General features: G+C 37.6%; 1 protein-coding gene across 8 annotated transcripts in view; it reads right to left on the bottom strand.

Moving 5' to 3' along the window:
• Positions 1 to 19,912, bottom strand: part of micu3a (mitochondrial calcium uptake 3a) — a 74,676-nt gene that overhangs the window by 13,958 nt on the left and 40,806 nt on the right. For 2 of the 8 annotated variants that reach the window (XM_078397918.1, XM_078397898.1), the window contains 6 exons: positions 15,242 to 15,340; positions 10,542 to 10,583; positions 7,196 to 7,290; positions 6,802 to 6,973; positions 3,018 to 3,126; positions 1,354 to 1,511 (listed from right to left, as the gene is read on the bottom strand). In XM_078397918.1, the coding sequence (XP_078254044.1) occupies positions 1,354 to 1,511; positions 3,018 to 3,126; positions 6,802 to 6,973; positions 7,196 to 7,290; positions 10,542 to 10,583; positions 15,242 to 15,340 (675 nt within the window). The remainder of the gene's footprint in view (positions 1 to 1,353; positions 1,512 to 3,017; positions 3,127 to 6,801; positions 6,974 to 7,195; positions 7,291 to 10,541; positions 10,584 to 15,241; positions 15,341 to 19,912) is intronic. The other 6 variants (XM_078397927.1, XM_078397909.1, XM_078397952.1 and 3 more) reach the window with 4 other exon arrangements.

Below are 19,912 nucleotides of genomic sequence, written 5' to 3' on the forward strand. Positions count from 1 at the left end.
AGCTCCTGACACCGTTACTAATCAATAATCTGTCAATCTCCACCTTAAGACTATCCATTGACGGTTTCCACAGCCATCTGTGGCAATGGGTTCCACAGATTCATCATATTCTGACTAAAGAAATTGCCTCTCATCTCCTTTCCAAAGGTACATCCTTTTATTCTGAGGCTATGGCCTTTGGTCCTAGGCTCTCCCCAGAGTGGAAACATCCTCTCCACATTCACTCTATCCAGGCCTTTCACTATTCAGTAAGTTTCAATGAGGTCCCCCCTTATCCTTCTGAACTCCAGCGAGTACTCTAGAGGGCAATAGGTGGATAGGACCACCACATTTTGCAAATCCTCTTCAAATCAGTCGCAATATGGGCTTGCAATATTCCACTGTTACTTCATGATCCTGGTACATTCCACTTAAAACACCACTGAAAAACTTCACCAAAGACTAGTGATTCAGTGGTGGCTCAGCATGACCTTCTCCAGGGTAATTTTTGATGTGCAATAAATGCTAAGTCTGTCAGCCATTTCTTTTTCTTAAAATTTGTTGAAACTTCAAAACTCTGCTGCAAAGGAGGATAAAGGGAATCAAGGAAATTGGTGGAGAGGAGAAAAAACAAATAACATGAATGAGGAAGCTTTTGTTTTATCAGAGGACTTGCTAATTCTCTGTAAAGGTTGAGATGAAAGTGAGTTTTATTAGCTTCTTTGGAATTATGACCCAAAGGAGTAAAAAAGGCACAATTTTCAAACTGTGGAGGAATTTGGTTTTTATTTAAAAAATGTTCTTAAGAATTAGAGTTTGTTATAATATACTGCAATTAGTGCAGGAACCACACATTTGTATTCAAATAGTCTTACAGATATCTTACATTGACAATGTTATATCTAGCTTACTGTTTTGAATTTTATAAACAGGAGGTAAATGAAGCTATAAATCAGTTTTGTAATAATGTGACTTTATCAGACTAGGTAATAAAAAAATGCCAGAGCAATACTGAACCCTTGTATGCATAAGTATGTAAACAATGGATGGTGCACTTAAATAGACCACATTTTCAATAGATGAAAGATTTTTCTAAAGTGGTTACTCAAAACAACAAGATCTTATAAAAGTTACCTTGAAAGTTTAAACATTAAATAGAAGTTTGTGATAACACTGGGCTAATCCAGAAGTGCTACTGTTTACTTCAGTTACACGTTCTTAGCATTCCAGTTGATTTCCAATGCATTAAAGATCTAATATGTTTTCTTTTGATTGAATACCAGAGCAATTATCACCTATTAAGCTGTATAGATAAGCAAATATGCTTTCAAAGCAATTCAGCAATAATCTTTTATAAAACTGTATTATGCTCACCCTAAATCCTCTGTGTAGTCGATCTTTCATAACACCAATGAATTCCTTGTAACTTAGTTGATCATCTTTGTCTACATCAAAGATTTTGAAGATTGTGTTCACCAAATGAGAAGAAAGTTTGAGGCCTGTGGCCACATATATAGCCCGCTTAAACTCATCTGCATAATCAAGCCAAAGAAAGAATTAAAAATCTGAAACCCCCTTCACAATGTTACTGACCAGCCTAGATTTAACAATTTGTAAATAAAGACAAGGAAGTTAACATTTCCAAGTTGGATGTGTTTCACAAATGTCAATAGTTTAATAAATGTTAACAATTCATTGAAAAGATAATTTTTCTGTAAGTCATACAGGTCCACCACAGATTTTCCGACAACAGTTGCTTTCTTTAATCCGGCCAAAATTATTACGAGAGTGCACTTGAAATCCCCTCTGGAAGTCCCCCTGAAAATGTAGCGCTCAGACCAGGTGAGGCAGCCAATCTTGACCTCATTGAGACTTCCGATCGGTGAGTCTAATTTGCTTCTGCAGCTGGGGCTCTGGAACTCCGGCCCGGATGGAGACGGTGGGTCCATTTCCATAGCCAACGTCTGCAGCCGGACTTCCGATCGGCTGGTTGAATTCGTCCCCTGTAGCCGTGGCTCTGGAACTCCTGCCCAGCTGGAGAAGGCAGATCTGTTCCCATAGCTGACTTTGTGGGTAAATCTGGTGTTGGTGGGGGTCGGTCTGGTAGTCCTGCCGGGCAAGTGGCACATCGGCCACACGGGCGACCGCTGATCCAACCCTCATCGGGACTTCTGATGGCAATTCATTAACCGGCATCCGGACTGCCGTGCAAGAAATGTAAGTTTCGCAATAAAATTAATTTACAATTAGTATTTGTTGTATTTAAGTTTTGAGCAGTCCATGGTGCTTGGAGACATGGGAGGAGTATAATTAGTCAGTTAGAGGTGTATTGTATTATTATTATGTGACATCTGTTGGTCCGGCAAAGCTCTGGAACCAAGGGTGCCGGAAAATCGGTGGTGGACCTGTATTAGCATAACTAATATGATATATTGAGAAAATGATCATTAAAAATATTTCATGTCTGTTAGATATAGTAAGCGAAAATAATATTCAGAGGTGATATAACTTAATATTATGTTTAGTTACATGGGGCTTATATAGACATAAACAAAATAAAAATATTGCTTGTGTTCTTTTAACTTGTTAATTAAGTGGTGTTGATATTTTCAGGTCACATTATCATCATCATCATTACTATTTCATCCTGTGTCTCCAACATTCATAACACTAGCACGTTAATCCTTATTATAGAAAAAACATGTACGTGTTTTTAAACCAGTAATTCCTAAATTCTAGGTTACTTGGAAAATAAGTGATGATTAGGATTTACTATTAAAAAAGGGGGTCAAAGTAGACAGTTCCTTATAAATGTAATAGTAAAACGGTGCTAAAAGCCATTAAAAGTGCTTTACTATTATTTAAAATAATGACCTTAGCCCAAAATTGTGAATAATTACAAGTAGTCTTTGTTACTTCAGCAAAGCCTTTTTTATTCTCAAAGCACAAATTCACAAGTTTATAAAACATAACCAAAATCACTATTATCCAAATGAACTTGCTCCTCTGCAACTATTTGAAATAATAATTTTACTCACCTTGCCCAATTGATCGATTTGCGAAATTATACATCTGCATTGCAATGGCAAAGTCCTCCAAGTTATTCAAAAATTGAAAAAAAGATCTGAATTCATCAAAAGTGATCCCCTAAAATGTAAATAACATCAGTAAGTACTGAGTGAACCATTATATAACTCCAATAGATTTTGGTGTCAATTAAGAGACCTTTAATTGTAACTAATTGAGTACTATATTTGATTTATTGTTATGGGTTCCATATCTAACACTTCGTGTGCGATATAACCCAGCAATAGAAGGTTAATACTAGACTTGATGATCACACACAGAGTGAAAAATCTTTGAAGGTCAGCAAACTTTCCTCAGATTAGGTCAAAGATTGTTCCAACTGCTCTTTTTGACACAATTCAGCCAAAATAATATATTGAAAAAGCACTTTTTAATGAGTACCATGGCTTTGCTTACAGCACTTGTGACCTTTTAGTGTCACTAAACATAGTCCAATTAAGGAGATCTTTTGAATTTTGATATAACATTCTTCTATGTCTGACAACACATCCTAATCTTCAGAACATTGCACAACACCATCCATGTTATTTGTATAGCTTCCAGGCCAAGAAAGGTAATTAAGAACTCTAATTTGTAACCTGCAAAGTAGATAAGAAAACAAAGGTATGAATTTTTATTTTCATAAAGTGGGATAACATAAAAAACACTATAGGCGAGAATGGTCCACTGCCAATTGACATCCATTGGAGAGCCTAATTAACATAAGAATTTAATTGTTCCATTTCAGTACATATGATAATTAAATACTCTTGATTCTTGAGACAGAGTAAGGAAAACACAACAAGAATGTACATTGTTACACATGCCCATATCAATAAAGTATTATTTCCAGCACTTTACATTGTATCATAGGTTGAAAATAACATAATTTATACCACTAGATAAGTAACCCACAACCAGAAGGACGTTCAATGTCTACCATGGCAGATTGAAAATTAAATATTTAATTCTAGAATTAAAATTTAAATCAGCAATGGTGATTATAAAACAGATACATTAGCATGAAACCTCTGATTCGTTAGTGACACTGATGGAAGGCAATCTATAGAAGGTAATCAACTATCCATAATGGATAGTGGGGAACAGATTCCTGGGAATTGACTCTTAAATCTAATTGAGACGAAATGATACAGAAATTAAAAAGAAATAGTTAAAGAGTGATAGCGAGCGCCAGAGAATGCTAAAAAGAGAGAAAATTCAATTAGCATAGTTCAGAACTAATTTCTTAATACTTGACGAATTTATTAAGAAATAATATTGCTTCTGCTTTGATTATTGCAAATAACATTTTGGCCTTGAACTGGGGTTGGGCTACTCTAACTGATTGTTGACCTATTTAACAAGCGACAACCATGCTGAAATAAATGACTTTTCATAGAGTCATGGAGTTATACAGCACAGAAGCAGGACCTTCGACCCAACTGATCCGTGCGGACTGAGTTGCCTACCCGAGCTAGCGTTTGGCATGTATCCCTCTAAATCTTTCCTTCTCATGTACCTGTCTAAATGACTTTTTAACATTGTAATTCTACTCATCTCTTACACTTCCTCTGGCAATCCATTCTACATATCCATCACCATCTGTGGGGAGAATAAGTTGACCCTACTTTCCCCTTTACATATTTCCCCCCTCTCACCTTAAACCAATGCCCTCTAATTTTAGACTCTCCTACCCTGGAAAAAAAGACTGTTTATAGTTTAGTTTATCCCATTTATAGTTTAGTTTAGAGATACAGCATGGAAACAGGTCCTTCAGCCCACCAAATCCATGCCGACCATTGATCATCCGTAAACTAGTTCTATGTTATTCCACTTTTGCATCTCTCACACTAGGGGCAATTTACAGTTTTCACCTTCAAACTGGCACGTCTTTGAAATGTGGGAGGAAACCGGAGCACCCAGAGAAAACCCACCCACACAGGGAAAACGTACAAACTCCACAGACAGCACCTGGGTCTGTGGTGCTGTGAGGTAGCAGCTGTATCGTTGAGCCACTGTGTCATTCCCTTGTTGCACTTTATATAGCTCTTTACCCCTTGTAATTTTATATAGATCTATAAGGCCACCCCTCATCTCCTATGCTATTCGGTAAAATGCTCCAGTCTATCCTTATAAACCAAGCCCTTCAGTTCTCGTATCATCATTAAACGATGTTGTTATCAGTTGGTCTTGAGAGGGAGAACCAAAACAGTGCGGCTCGGAGTGTTAAAGGGAAGGACTCAAGAAAGAATTGAGAGGCAGCTAAGCAAAATCTGTTTAGGATCAGCTTCTATTACTAGACTTTTTTTAGATGAATCACTTCATACATTATGACTTAGATATGGATCAATAGTAACAGCCCAGTTATGAGAGTGAATAATACTTTTCTGGAGAGAATAGGAAGAGCAAGGAGAGAAAGACAAGTTAAAGATTAACAAAAAAGAGAAATAAATCAGTAACCTGTTGTGATCAAAGACTGGAGAAGACAGAAAAGAGAAAAATCCTTTCAAGTTTGAGTGAACGGACTCTGGTGTAAGGAATAGGTTGATGATGGTGTTGAGTACAACATTATTTTGTGATTCTATCTTGTTTTAAAGGAGGGATTTGGTGAATTACTGAATGTAGACACCCAAAATTGTAGGAAGGAACTGCAGATGCTGGTTCAAACCGAAGATAAGACACAAAATCCTGGAGTAACTCAGCGGGACAGGCAGCATCTCTGGATAGAAGGACTGGGTGATGTTTTGGGTTGAGACCCTTCTTCAGAATGTTTTTAAATCAAAATTTTGCTTTAATTAGAAGTACTAAAGGTACATTGAACAAGATGAGAATCTGAACATAAGATACGTTTCTAAACCATTATGAAGTAGTCTCCTGTACAAAATAAACAGATTTTTCTGGTTTCACATTTAACAACAAACATTACTAACATGTAGCAATTTAAAGCAAATACAATTGCTTGCACGTTCTTCCAAGATATATTAACATGATCCTTTTTATAAACAAAACCAATGAGATAATCCAAAACATCCCCTGCCTGAAGGATTACTGGTTACACCAGCAGCATTGATTTTCAATGAGGCATTTACTTGCTGCAAGATTTTTCTCTTGCTGAGATTCCCAATTGATAACAGACATCGGTTGTTAACAAATGGGGTAATGGCAATATACTTCACTATACTTACATCTGAGGAGATACTCCCGAACACATTTGACAAATTCCATGCCGTTAAAAGTTTGGCACTATAACAGTCCCAGTTTATATTGGGAAATTTAAAATCCCTTACTATGATAAACCTATTAGTCTTACAATTGTCTGTAATCTCCTGGCATATTTGTTCTTTTTAACTCTCTTTGACTATTTGAGGCCTATAGAACACTCCCATCAAGGTTGCCCCCTTTTTATTTCTCAGCTCCCCCTAAAATGGCTTCACTGTATGAACCACCATTAATGTCACCTCAGACTACTGCCGTGACATTTTCTTTAATCAAAAAAACTAACACCCCTCCTCTTTTACCCTTATCTCTCTGCCAGTCTCTCAGGCAGGTTTCCATAATGGCGACAATACCCCAGTCGCACATGTCTATCCATGCCATGAGATCCTCTGCATTACTCATCAGGCCTCTTGCATTTAAATAAAAGCAGTTTACTGATACCTTAAAATTACCAAATATAAATGCAGTTTTCACCTAAAAAAGTTATTTTATCTTAATTTGTTGGAAAATTCTGCAGATCACACGAGAAAGACCAAATACCTTTTCATCAGGAATCCTTTGACGAACAGACTCCAGATAATTGCCTATGTTATCTACATTTGTATAGCGTAATAGAGTACGAGCAAAATCCTCTTCACTGATTGTGGTCATTCCATTAGAGTATGAAAGGAATTCAGTTTCCAAAATTTCAGTCTGTATATTGTCCATGAATCTAAAATAATGTTACAATGAAAGACTATGAGAGAACATAAAACAAAATACTTTCCCATCAAAAGTTTAAGTTATAGTTTATTTGGTTATTAAAATTCAGTAAAGGATCCTCGATAAGGGAAATAGCTACAACAGAAGCTGGTTAATTACTATTTTATGTTCTTTATTCTTGCAAGGCAAATCAATTTAATCAAATGAAAAATAAATGACAATTTTGACTTACTTGTAAAAGTCATCGAAATTCAGCTCAACCTTTCCTTTCCTTCCAAAAAAATGAACAAGTAATGTGGTATCTACAAGAAAGCTCTCCTCTGCACGCTGGAATAAAATAAACATTAATATTGTAATGGCAGATGATTTCAAAGATTTCTAATTTTTATCCGTAATCTATTTGTAAATCTACAAGTCTCTCTAAGTCACGTCTGATAATATTTTTTTATAGAGCAAACATTTCTCATGTATAAAGCAAATGAACTAGATTGCTCTTGTATCTTTGTTTTTTAAATTCAACAACTATCCCATATTCAAGCATAGCTTGTCACTGGCAACTCTCTTTCCATCTCTAGCCTTCATTCTATCATACTATCTGCCATCCGATTTTACTGATAATGGTATTACTACTCTTAAAAATGCTAGAAGTGATACAGTGGTCTGTGGTACAGAGACAGATGCTATGGAGTTACTAAATGAACACTTTGCATCTAAATCTTACCAACATGATATTAACAGGGAAGGAAATAATAAATAATACATAATTAAATTTAAATATTTAAAATGTTGCTCGCATTCAAAAAATAAATCACTCTGTTAGAAATTATTTTGTCCAGTGCAATATTTTTGTTAAGAATTTTAGTCTAAATCATAATTGAGTACAAGTCATGGAAATGTTTGTTTAGGACCTCATGCACTGTTGTCAATAGCATGCAATTTGGAGTTTGACGTAATTCAGTTAAAAATTCAGTGGCATATCCATAGTTTTTGAACAACTGAGGCCTACTCCTACATTATTTAAAGGAACACAACCTTGATTATTATGTGATTGGGGTGTTCAAGATGCAATCTGGTAGGGGGGGGGGTTTGGTTTACACTCATGATGCAATGCCCTTCTCGTCCCTACACCCATGACCACTGCAGTTTGGGCCCCTAACACATCCCTACTCTCATGGTCTGATAACATTTATGATTTCCCCAACCATCCTCTGTATCTTGGACCCTCAATGGCCCTTCCTCTGACATCCCAGGACCTAAATTCCAAGTCTGACTTTGATCTCAAGGACCCATTCTCAACTGCAATTCCTCTACAATTTGCAACATATCCAGTTCTCTCTGCCAGTTCTACAATGGTGGATATGTGTGCATTCTCGCACAGTGACTTGTGATGTGATGGAATATTGCCAATGGCAAAGTTATACACAAAACTGCTCCTCCTCTTGCTTTGCTGGTTTAATGTGCCTTTTTAAAAAATGTGGTTTAATGTCCAATCCTACTTACATATGTGATGCTAATGGAATAATAAACAACTGTAAATGCAATACTTCTAAACAAAAGGAATGATACAAAACACAACTCCATCAACCAAACGCAGGAGAAGGGGACACTTTTTGTTAAAAAGGGGAACAAATTAACCAGCAGTAAAAAAATGAGCAGGCTAATGAAAGATAAGCTGTTTGATTAACACAATTGAGTTCCTCAAGAGGTAATGTTGGTGGATGGTGCAGTTAATGTTGAGCACATGGACTTTCAAAAGGCATGTGATTAAAGTACCTGATAATTATCTAAACTCATTATATCAAAAGTAAACTGGCAACATCAATACAAAACTACCTAAGGACCAAAAAGAGTATTAGTAAAGAAATGCCTAAAAGCAAGTATACATGCTGTCTTCAAAAGTTGGGGTGGGAATCACAGTTCTTTTAAAATAAATTTCTTCATGATTACGATTCAAATACACAAATTTATGAATTTCAAAGTTTGTAGAGAATATTAAACTGGCAAATACAAGGAAAAATGAAATGTTACCTATTTTTCAGGAAGATGTATTCAGACTGGAAAAACTAACAAGGTTCCATAACATAATTGCAGAGAATTTCAAATAATAGTTTGACAGGGAGAATAAACAAAAGCGACATAAACTAAATGATAATAATGTTGAAAGAGTGCAGTAACAGTGAATTGAAGTCATCGCACTCAGATCTTTGAAGTTGAAAAGATTTGAAAGCAAATAAGGATTTCTTGAATTTATTAAAAGAGGAATAGAGTAAAAGTATGGTGGTTGACTGGTATCCTTGGGCTGCATGATTCTATGAAGGTTCAGAACTAAAACTGGAAATAAAAATACAACAAATCAGATTTACAATAAAATGAAGTAAATTAATGAAAACTCTAAGTGGCAACAAGAAATCAATATAAAACTAACAGAGCTAGAACACAAACAACGTAGAAGAAATCAAACAGTATAAAATACCGCAATATGTAACAAAAACAACTAAAATATATACAAGCAACTGGAAAAAAATAATGGCATCAACATGTTTGTTGCATCTTTCAGTACCCGGCACAAGTATCCTGTCCTGTAAATCCAGTATGCATCATTATCTGTTTTAAATCCAACATTGAACAGGATGTAAATGTCTGAAGAATGGGCTCGACCCGAAACGTCACCTATTCCTTTTCTTCAGTGGATGCTGCCTGACCTGTTGAGTTACTCCAGCATTTTGTGTCTGTTCAGCGTCTAACTTAAATTTGATTGCTGCCGGTTGTATTTTTTGGGCTCGGTCAGGGAGCAGATATCACAAAATATCGTAAGGGCTGGGGAAGATTGCAAAAATAGGAAGGTGTAAGATCATGGAAAGATTGGGAAAATAAAATGTGAACTTAAAAGGTAATGTCTTTCTGAGGGAGGTGTTCTTGCAGGCTGACCAGTACAATGGACATAAAATGCTGGAGTAACTCAGTGGCAGGCAACATCTCTGGATAGAAAGAATTGGTGACATTTTTGGTCGAGAAGAAGGGTCTCGACTTGAAACGTCACCCATTCCTTCTATCCAGAGATGCTGCCTGTCTCACTGAGTTACTTCAGCATTTTGTGTCCATCTTCAGTCTAAAGCAGCACCTGCAGTATAGAGTTTAGGATTACTTCAAATTTACAAATGTAGGAGCTCAGCAAAGTCGTGTAATGGCAACAAAGACATTGAAGAAAGTTTTAACAGCAGACTAACTAAGGCAAGGGCAGAATGGAACAATGTTATGAGGATGGAAGTGGATGGCCTTGATGGTGGTGCGAACAATAAGTTGAAAGTTTCCCTTCGGCTCAAACCAGATACCAAGATTGAAATTGATCTGTCAGCCTCAGCCAGTCATTAGGCAGAAGGATGGAATTGAAGGTCAATGAAAAGGACTTTTTCAGTAGAACCCAAAGACAAAGACTTTAGTCCTCTCAGCATTTGGTCAAAGGAAATATTTACTCAATAATAAGTGAAGGCTATTGGGAGTGAAAAAAGAGGAAAAATTATGATTTGGTGCTGCAGGTAACTTTTAAAAAAAAAACGTTCACATCTCTGACTTCCTACCTGCTCTCCACCCTCATCATCATGTATCCGCGACATTAAGAGCTAACCAAAAGAAATAGAGTGCAAAGGATCACTTTCTCTACAGAAAGCTGGTAGGTGGGTAAAACATTTTCTGATTTAGAACCATAAAATAACACCCGTTAGCTGCTAATATCCATTTAAATGGAGGAAGTCTTGGGATTGATGTTGATTTAATATTACCATTTATACCGACATACAGTGAAAAACTTTAGTTTGCGTGCTAACCAGTCAAATCATGCCCATACATAAGTACAATCAAAAGTACAGTCAAACCATACACAAGTGGTGGACCAAAGCAAAAAATAAACAGAGTACAGAATACACAGCTACAGAAAAAGTGTAGATTAAAAAATGCAAAAGCTGCAATGTGGTACGTTTGGCGATCCGGACTACATCTTAAGTTTATGAGAGATCAGTTCCATAGATGATAACTGTGGGGAACACTACTGAATCTGCTGGTACATGCTTTCAAACATTTGTATTTTCAGCCCCATGGTAGACAGGAGAGGAGGGAATAGCCAGGGTGCAAGTGGTCTTTGGTTATGCTGACAGCTTTCCCAAGGCAACGTGAAGTGTAGATGGAGAGGATGGGTGGGGGGGGGGGGGGGGAAGAGGTATGAATGGTAGACTGAGCTGCATCTGCAATTCTCTGCAATCTCTTGGCGTCTCAGGCAAAGCAGTTGCCAAACTAAGTTTTCATGCATTCCGATAGGATGCTTTCTAAAGTGCATAGGATTTAATTCAATGCGGTTTACAAACAGACAAGGTCAGGTCTCCAAAGGCCTGTTAGGGGAATGCTTATTTGAGAGTTTGTTGTGGTGTTCAATGTCTGATGTTTTTCTTGACTACGTTTTTATCTTTATATAAAATCACCCTGACTCTTTCCAAACTCAGGTCTCCATCTGCAGTAAAAATAATTCATCATTGCCTCTGCTAAAGGCTTGCATGGAGATAGCCCTTCATCATTCCGAAGAAAGCTAAACAAAGAAAATGTGCAGAAGGCTTATCAAATGGCCAATTCCAACAACACTCTAAATTACAACAGTAGCTTAGTGGCCTTTAAAGTTGCAAACATATAAGATAGCCTACTTCACTGGCAGCCCATTCAACACCTTCAAGTATTTTCTCCCTCTATCGATGGTGGTTCAGTTTATGACATCTACAAGTGCCTGCCTAGGCTGCTCCTGCAGCAACTTCCAAACCCACAACAGCTATTACCAAGGAGGACAAGACAAGATGGGATCAACACAACCACCTGCAGATCCCCCTCCAAATGACACACCATTTAATCCTATCTTGGATATACATCACTAATTTTTTGTCATTACTGGGTCTAAGCATGATGGGAGTACCTTCACTTGAAAATCTGCAATGGTTCAAAATGCCTCACCACCACCTTGAAGGGCAATTAGAGATAGACAATAAATAATTGTTATTTATTTGTATTCTTTATACATATTTTACTAGCATTTGACAGCGATTATAAATCTTCTAACTTTAATCTTAATGTTAACACTTATTTGGTTGCAGTTATATATTTTTTATTTTAACATCATTTTGCTAAACCCTGTTGCAACTATGTACAACTCCAAGGTGGACAACTCTATGTCATCGGTAACTAGTAGTAGATAAAAATAAATTTTCCTAAAGAGAAATGCAGGGCAATAATTTTCTCCACAGAATCTCTCTAATTTGGAGTTTATTTTTGAGTAAAATCTACATTCCCCCACTGCAGTTTAACATTACAACACTACATCAAAATACAACATTTAAATGCACTGCATTGATAAAAATGGAAACATTTGAGACTTAAACATTTCTGGTCTTTTCCGGCTAAAGGCATGAGATAATGTGGAAAAAAATAAATGTGTTATAATTAAAGTGAGTTGTACAATAAAGATTAAAACGAGATGATAGTAATGAGAGCAGGTCATAGCTTGCAAGGTAATTATACTGATGTACTTATTATAATGATTGTTGCAAGTAAACAAGAAATCATATGTAAAACTATTTTCAACAACAAAAATTGGATGTATTGAACACTTCTCAAAGTATGGACAAGAGTGTCTAATGCAAATAAAAGCGAGCATTAAACTGGCAGTGAAAGAGGGATCCACATCAGCTTTGGCTGCGACGGTGCTCAGGTTACAGTATTCCACGATGAAAAGGACTAAAGTGCCTTGCGTAGTATAATAGGGTTTGTTTGCCCAAACATGCACAAAGGCATTTTCTCCACACTCCCCTGTCATTACAGTAATTGGAGACTGTGGAGGAAATGTGCAGGCAAACAAATTACAGTTGGAGTAGGTGGAGGAAAAAAGATCAAAGACTATTAGCAAGGATCTGGTATATAGTCTGGGGGCTAGAAGTGGTGGGAACTGTGGCAATCATAAATGATAAGATGCCAAGTTAAAGTAAGAGCATACCTGAAGTATGTTAGGATGAATCTCCAACAGCAGTCCAGGTAGAGTCCAGCAGCCTAACAACAAAGCAGGCCTCGACCTTCTAGCTAGGTCTTGCTTCACTGTTGAAAGTCTTGTGTGCACACTTGAAAGTCTTGTGTGCAAGGTAGAATTTGGAGCAAATTATATTGAACATTGTCGGCTGATTAGCTGTGCATCCACAGCAGTCTCTTTGCATGCATGCATCACATATTTGGGAGGACCTAGTTTGAACATTCTGAAGACCTTTAAGTGGCCAAAAGAATTTAGTGATGAGGTTTTAGATTAAGGTCATAAGTGATAAGAGTAGAATTAGGCCATTTGGCCTATCAAGTCTACTCCGCCATTCAATCATGGCTAATCTATTGCTCCCTCATAACCGCATTCTCCTGCCTTCTCCCCATAACCTCTGACACCTGTACTAATCAAAAATCTATCCATTGCCGTAAAAATATCCACTGACTTGGCCTCTACAGCCTGCGGCAAAGAATTCCACAGATTCACCACCCTCTGACTAAAGAAAGTTCTCCTCATCTCCTTCCTAAAATAAAGTCCTTTAATTCTGAGGCTATGACCTCTAGTCCTAGACTCTCCCATGAGTGGAAACATCCTCCCCACATCCACTCCATGTAAGCCTTTCACTATTCTGTATCTTTCAATGAGGTCCCCCCTCATTCTTCTAAACTCCAGTGAGTACAGGCTGACAAATGCTCATCATAGATTAACCTACTTATTCCTGGGATCATTCTTGTAAACCACCTCTGGACCCTCTCCAGAACCAGCACATCCTCCCTCAGATATGGTGCCGAAAATTGCTCACAATAATCCAAATGCAGCGTTACCAGCCCCTTATATAGCCTCAGCATTACATCCCTGTTTTTGTATTCTAGCCTTCTTGAAATAAATGCTAGCATTGAGTTTGCGTTCATTACTACTAATTCGACTTGCAGATTCACTTTTTGGGAATCCTGCACCAGAACTTCCAAGTCCTTTTGCAACTCCGATTTCTGGATTCTCTCCTCATTTAGAAAATAGTCTATGCCTTTATTCCTACTACCAAAATGCATGACTCCACACTTTGCTGCACTATATTCCATCTGCCGCTTCTCTGCCCACTCTCCAAACCTGTCCAAGTCCTTCTGCAGAGTACCTGGACACTACCTGCCCTTCCACCCATTTTAATATCATCCGTAAACTTGGTCACAAAGCCTTCAATCCCCTCGTCCAAATCATTAATATACAACGTGAAGAGTAGCGGCCCCAGCACCGACCCCTGCGGAACTCCGCTAGTCACTGGCAGCCAACTAGAAAAAGCCCCCTTTAATGCCATTCTTTGTCTTCTGCCATCCAACCAACATGCTATCCATGCGAGTATCTGCCCTTCGATACAGTGGGCTCTCATCTTCCTTAGAAGCCTCATGTGTGGCACCTTATCAAAGGCTTTCTGAAAATCCAAGTAAACAATATCTGACTGTCCTTTGACTGTCCTGCTATTTTCTTCTTCAAAGAATTCCAGCAAATTTGTCAAGCAAGACCTCCCCTTCACAAAGCCAGGCTGACTTCAGCCTATTTTATCGTGAACTTTGAAATGTGTTACATGAAACCATTACCCTACGTTAGAATTTCAATTCTTATATTTTTTTAACAAAAATCAAATGCTTGAGCATTTTTAAAAAATGACTCCATACTAAAATAATTTGTTCTTGGTTCTGTGCTCTTTACTTTAAAAGTGGGATACAGGCACACCTTGAAATGTCTGCATCTAATGTCTGTTCCTAGTTGAGCTGCGAAGGTGGTGGCCGGCCATCTTCAAAATTAATGAGAAGCAGTTTAAACTAATTGATTGGTTTTCTTTGTAATTTAGCAAGATCATGAAACAATCATGTTGGTGAGTAGTTAAGGATCACATGGAACAAAAAAGTAAGACTTTTCTTCTGGGAGGAAACTAACAGTATACTTTTATGGTTTAGATAGCTTTTACTTAAACAAACAATTTATTTTTAAATACATTATTTCTTTTTAAATACATTAAAATCCAAAAACTGTCAGATTGGGAATTTGATTTTCTATTGGTAGTCTGATCATATTACCAGTGCACTACATAATTTGGACCATAACTTTAGACTTGTACTATGATTGGTGCTCAGCAAAAAGTGACAGTATAAACACATTCCAAATAAAATGCATTGGAACCAAATTTCTTTAAATCTTATCAAGACTTTTCAGATATTTCTGTACCTCTGCAAGATCTGCAAAGAGTGCTTGGCTGGTGTTACGCCTCAATGTATCCCAGTAACTTCGATCTGTAGTATGATCTGGGCAATCTTTTTTTAACACCTGCAGAGTTGCGAAAAGGTATAATTGTTGTAAGGTTTGACATTGTTCATCAGATATGGTGGAAGTTCCACGCAAGACACTGAAAAAATAGGCAAATTATATCAATGCTGTTTCCTTTATTTTGATTGAATTAGGAATTTTAAGAGTGCATATCATGAAATTTAAATGTATTGTTTATTTGTGCAAATAACCTGGAGTACTGCGCATAGCTTTGGTTCTTGAAACAAAACAGGCTAATACCTGCCTCATGTGGCAGTACAATGAACCTGGTGAATCCCAGGAACGAGGGAGGTTCTTTTGTGAAGGGAGATTGATTTTATTACTCACATTAGCATAAATCAGGTATCGAGTTATATCACATGTGATGACTGGCATAAATAAGGTGAAACAATCAAATGACCTTCTCATTTTTCCATTCTGACCTGATTATAACTTAAGAGTAAGACGCATGCTATTTAAGAGATACATTTCTTTAGTGTAATGAATCTTTAAAATGTTCTATCGTAGTGAACTCTGGACAGTTAATCATTGAGTACATACATAGAGTATGTAGGAGTAGGCCATTCGGCCCTTCGAGCCAGCACCGCCATTCAATGTGATCATGGCTGATCATCCACAATCAGTACCCCGTTCCTACCTTCTCCCCATATCCCTTGATTCCGCTAGCCCTAAGAGCTCTACCTAACTCTCTTTTGAATGTATCCAGTGAATCGGCCTCCACTGCCGCCTGAGGCAGAGAATTCCACAAATTCACAATTCTCTGTCTGAAAAAGTTTTTCCTCATCTCAGTTTTAAATGACCTATCCCTTATTCTTAAACTGTGGCCCCTGGTTCTGGACTCCCCCAATATCGGGAACATGTTTCCTGCATCTAGCGTGTCCAATCCCTTAATAATTTTATATGTTTCTATAAGATCCCCACTCATTCTTCTAAATTCCATAAATACAAGCCAGGTCACTCCATTCTTTCATCATACGACAGTCCCGCCATCCCGGGAATTAACCTAGTGAACCTACGTTGCACTCCCTCAATAGCAAGAATGTCCTTCCTCAAATTAGGAGACCAAAACTGCACACAATACTACAGGCGTGATCTCACCATGACCCTGTACAACTGCAGAAGGACATCTTTGCTCCTTTACTCAACTCCTCTTATTATGAAGGCCAACATGCCATTAGCTTTCTTCACAGCCTGCTGTTCCTGCATGCGTACTTTCAGTGACTAATGTACAAGGACACCCAGGTCTTGTTGTACTTCCCCTTTTCTTCACCTGACACCATTCAGATAATAATCTGCCTTCCTGTTCTTGTCACCAAAGTGAATAACCTCACCTTTATCCACATTATACTGCATCTGCCATGCATCTGCCCACTCACCTAACCTGTCCAAGTCACCCTGCATCTTCATTGCATCCTCTTCACAGTTCACACTGCCACCCAGCTTTGTGTCATCTGCAAATTTGCTAATGGTACATTTAATTCCTTCGGCTAAATCATTAATGTATATTGTAAATAGCTGTGGTCCCAGCACAGAGCCTTACGGCACCCCACTAGTCACTGCCTGCCATTCTGAAAGAGACCCGCTAATCCCTACTCTTTGTTTCCTGTCTGCCAACTAATTTTCTATCCATGTCAATACCTTACCCCCAATACCATGTGCTCTAATTTTGCCCACTAATCTCCTGTGTGGGACTTTATCAAAGGCTTTCAGAAAGTCCAGCTACATTACATCCACTGGCTCTCTCTTGTCCATTTTACTTGTTGCATCCTCAAAAAATCCCAGAAGATTAATCAAGCATGATTTCCCCTTCGTAAATCCATGCTGACTTGAATTTGGATCCTGTTACTGCTATCCAAATGTACATCCAAGAAGGAGATCTACAGACAGTAGGACGAGTACCAAAGAAACTGGGGTTTAGAAAAGTGGAACTGAAGTCAAGGATCAATCATGATCTGAATGAATAGTAGGACAGGCTCACAAATAATAGTTGTTCTAATTAAGCTACTTTTCCAGATGTTTATGGATTTAACTGCGGAACATATCGTATTGAAGTGATAGAATATCATTGTTCTCATCTTTGCACGACTATACAAGAGATGAACAAATGAGCATGCATTGGAATGCAGGAAGTTATCTAGGAACATTTACGCTCATGTGTTTCTAATTGACATAGGCTTTCTTTCGTACATAGAACATACTGCAAGAACATCCTGCGGCCAACAATGTCTGTGCTGAACATGATGTCCTTAGCCTGCACGTGATCCATAACCCTCATTTCCTGTATATCCATGCATCTATGTATAAGTATCTTGAAGACATTGGCGAGACCAAGCGTACACTCAGCGACCGTTTCACCAAATACTTGTGCTCGTTCTGCCAAGGCTTTCTACATCTCCCTGTTACTCACCATTTTAACTCCTCTTCCCATTCCCATACTGATCTTTCTGTCCTGGGCCTTCTCCATTGCCATAGCAAGGCCACACAAAACATTAAAGGAACAGCACCTCATATTCTGCTTGGGTAGCTTATAACCTAACATTTTGAACATTGAATTCTCCAATATTAGGTGACTATTAGATTTGCCCCGCACATCTCCATTAAACTTTACCCCTCTCACCTTAAAGCTAGTATTTCTCATGTCCACCTTGGGAAAGAGGTTCTGATTGTCTACCCTATATATGCCTATCACAATGTTATAGACTTATATCAGCTCTCTCCTCAACCTCCAAAGCTCTAGAGAAAACAATCCAAATTTACAACATCTTCAAAAAGCAAATACCCTCTAATCCAGGCAGCATTCTAGTAAACCTCTACTGCACCCTCTCTAAAGCATCCACATCATTCCTGCAATGGGGCAACCAGATCTGCACACAGCACTCCAAAAGCCGCCTGACCGAAGTTTCATAACGCTGCAACATTTCTTCTTGACTCTTTTACTCAATGCCTCGACCGATAAAGGAAAGTATGCCATACCACTTCTTTGCCACTCCATTTATTTGTATTGCCAATTCAAGAAGCTAAGGAATTGGACCTCTAGATCCCTCTATATATCAGTGCTGTTAAGGGTCATGCCACCAACTGTACACTTTCCCCATATATTCAACATCTAAAATTACAACACCTCACACTTGCTCAGATTAATCATTATCTACCATTCCTTCATCCATTTCTATGTCTGATCTAAAACCTACTGCATCCTTTGACAGCCTTCCTCACTAACCACAACTCAACCAATTTTGGTGTCTTCTGTAAAATTACTAACCAACCCAATGACATTTATGTCCAAATCATTATCACAAACAACAGAGGTTCCGAGCACAGATCCTTGCTTTCCTTATATGATTTTATATATGTTTTAATTTATTAGATATATTTATCAATTGAAACAATATAATATGCAAATAAATTCAGGGACATTAAGAATAAAGGTTGTCAGTCCTGCAATCAATTCTATTTTGATGTCCGAGCAGTGTCAACATTTATCTTGTACTGTTAATTAATTTTTTATTTTTAGAATGTCAGTTCTTTTCTTCTCCCTACACAAATATTGTAAATTAACTGTACTAATATAGTGCAATCCTTATGTATTGTATATGCCGTTAGGCATGGAACATAAATGTACGATACTAAAGCAAAGGAGACAAAGGTTTGGAAATAGACATAATTGGGTTTTAACATTATCTTCGAAATCACCAAAGCACTAACTGTAACATTCATGATAAGTCTTATTCCCTGTACAAGTCAAAGTTCACTGATTTTCATTCAGTGATAAAACTGACATTTAGTATCTTTTAAAAAAAATCTTAAAGAGCAAAAACAGTGTCGAGAAATAAGTTTAAAATAGTAGCTGTAAAGTCTTTGGTAATTCCTATTTCATTAAAAAAAAATTGTTCTTGTATTCATGTATGCAATCTAATTTTGTCATTCTGGACTGTCTTCATTTCCTTATTTATGCTGAGTTCTTCCGCTCTTTTCATATTTCTCACAATTCTCCTCTGTCCTGAATGTCTACCACATGCTTCCAGTTATTTGCTATATTTTGTTGCATTTGTTTTCTCCATGTTCTCTGCCCAGCTGTAGTGACCATTTTATCTGTATACCTCGTTAACTTATTTTCCGCTGACAAAGTCGAGATGTAGAAATCTCATATGATATTAAAGAAGTGGGATTCACATCATCTTGAAAGAGCAGTAGTGTCACCACTGGTCTAGATGTTATAATACTGAGATGAGGGGGGGGGGGGTTCACATTAATAGAAAGAATGGACTAGTCCTTGTCATGTATTTAAGTTTGGCTCCAAGCTATTCACCTGTATAATGTGTACATATACCATATGGAACCTTATGGGCTACAAGATTATAAATCACTGTTCCCATTAAATATTATGTGCCATAAGGTGCAGATAATAGATCCTGACAATCTGATTTAGGATTTTTCATTACTGTGAGAGCAGCTCTGTTTCCAAGGCTCTAAATTTATGAAGTCTAAACAAGTTTGGAGTAATGTAAATGGAAACAAATCTGAATGCCCATACTGTAAGGGCTTGGTTGGTCATGTGGGTTTAATTGTAAT

This window comes from Rhinoraja longicauda, chromosome 1 (assembly GCF_053455715.1).
Source record: "Rhinoraja longicauda isolate Sanriku21f chromosome 1, sRhiLon1.1, whole genome shotgun sequence".
NCBI lineage: Eukaryota > Metazoa > Chordata > Chondrichthyes > Rajiformes > Arhynchobatidae > Rhinoraja > Rhinoraja longicauda.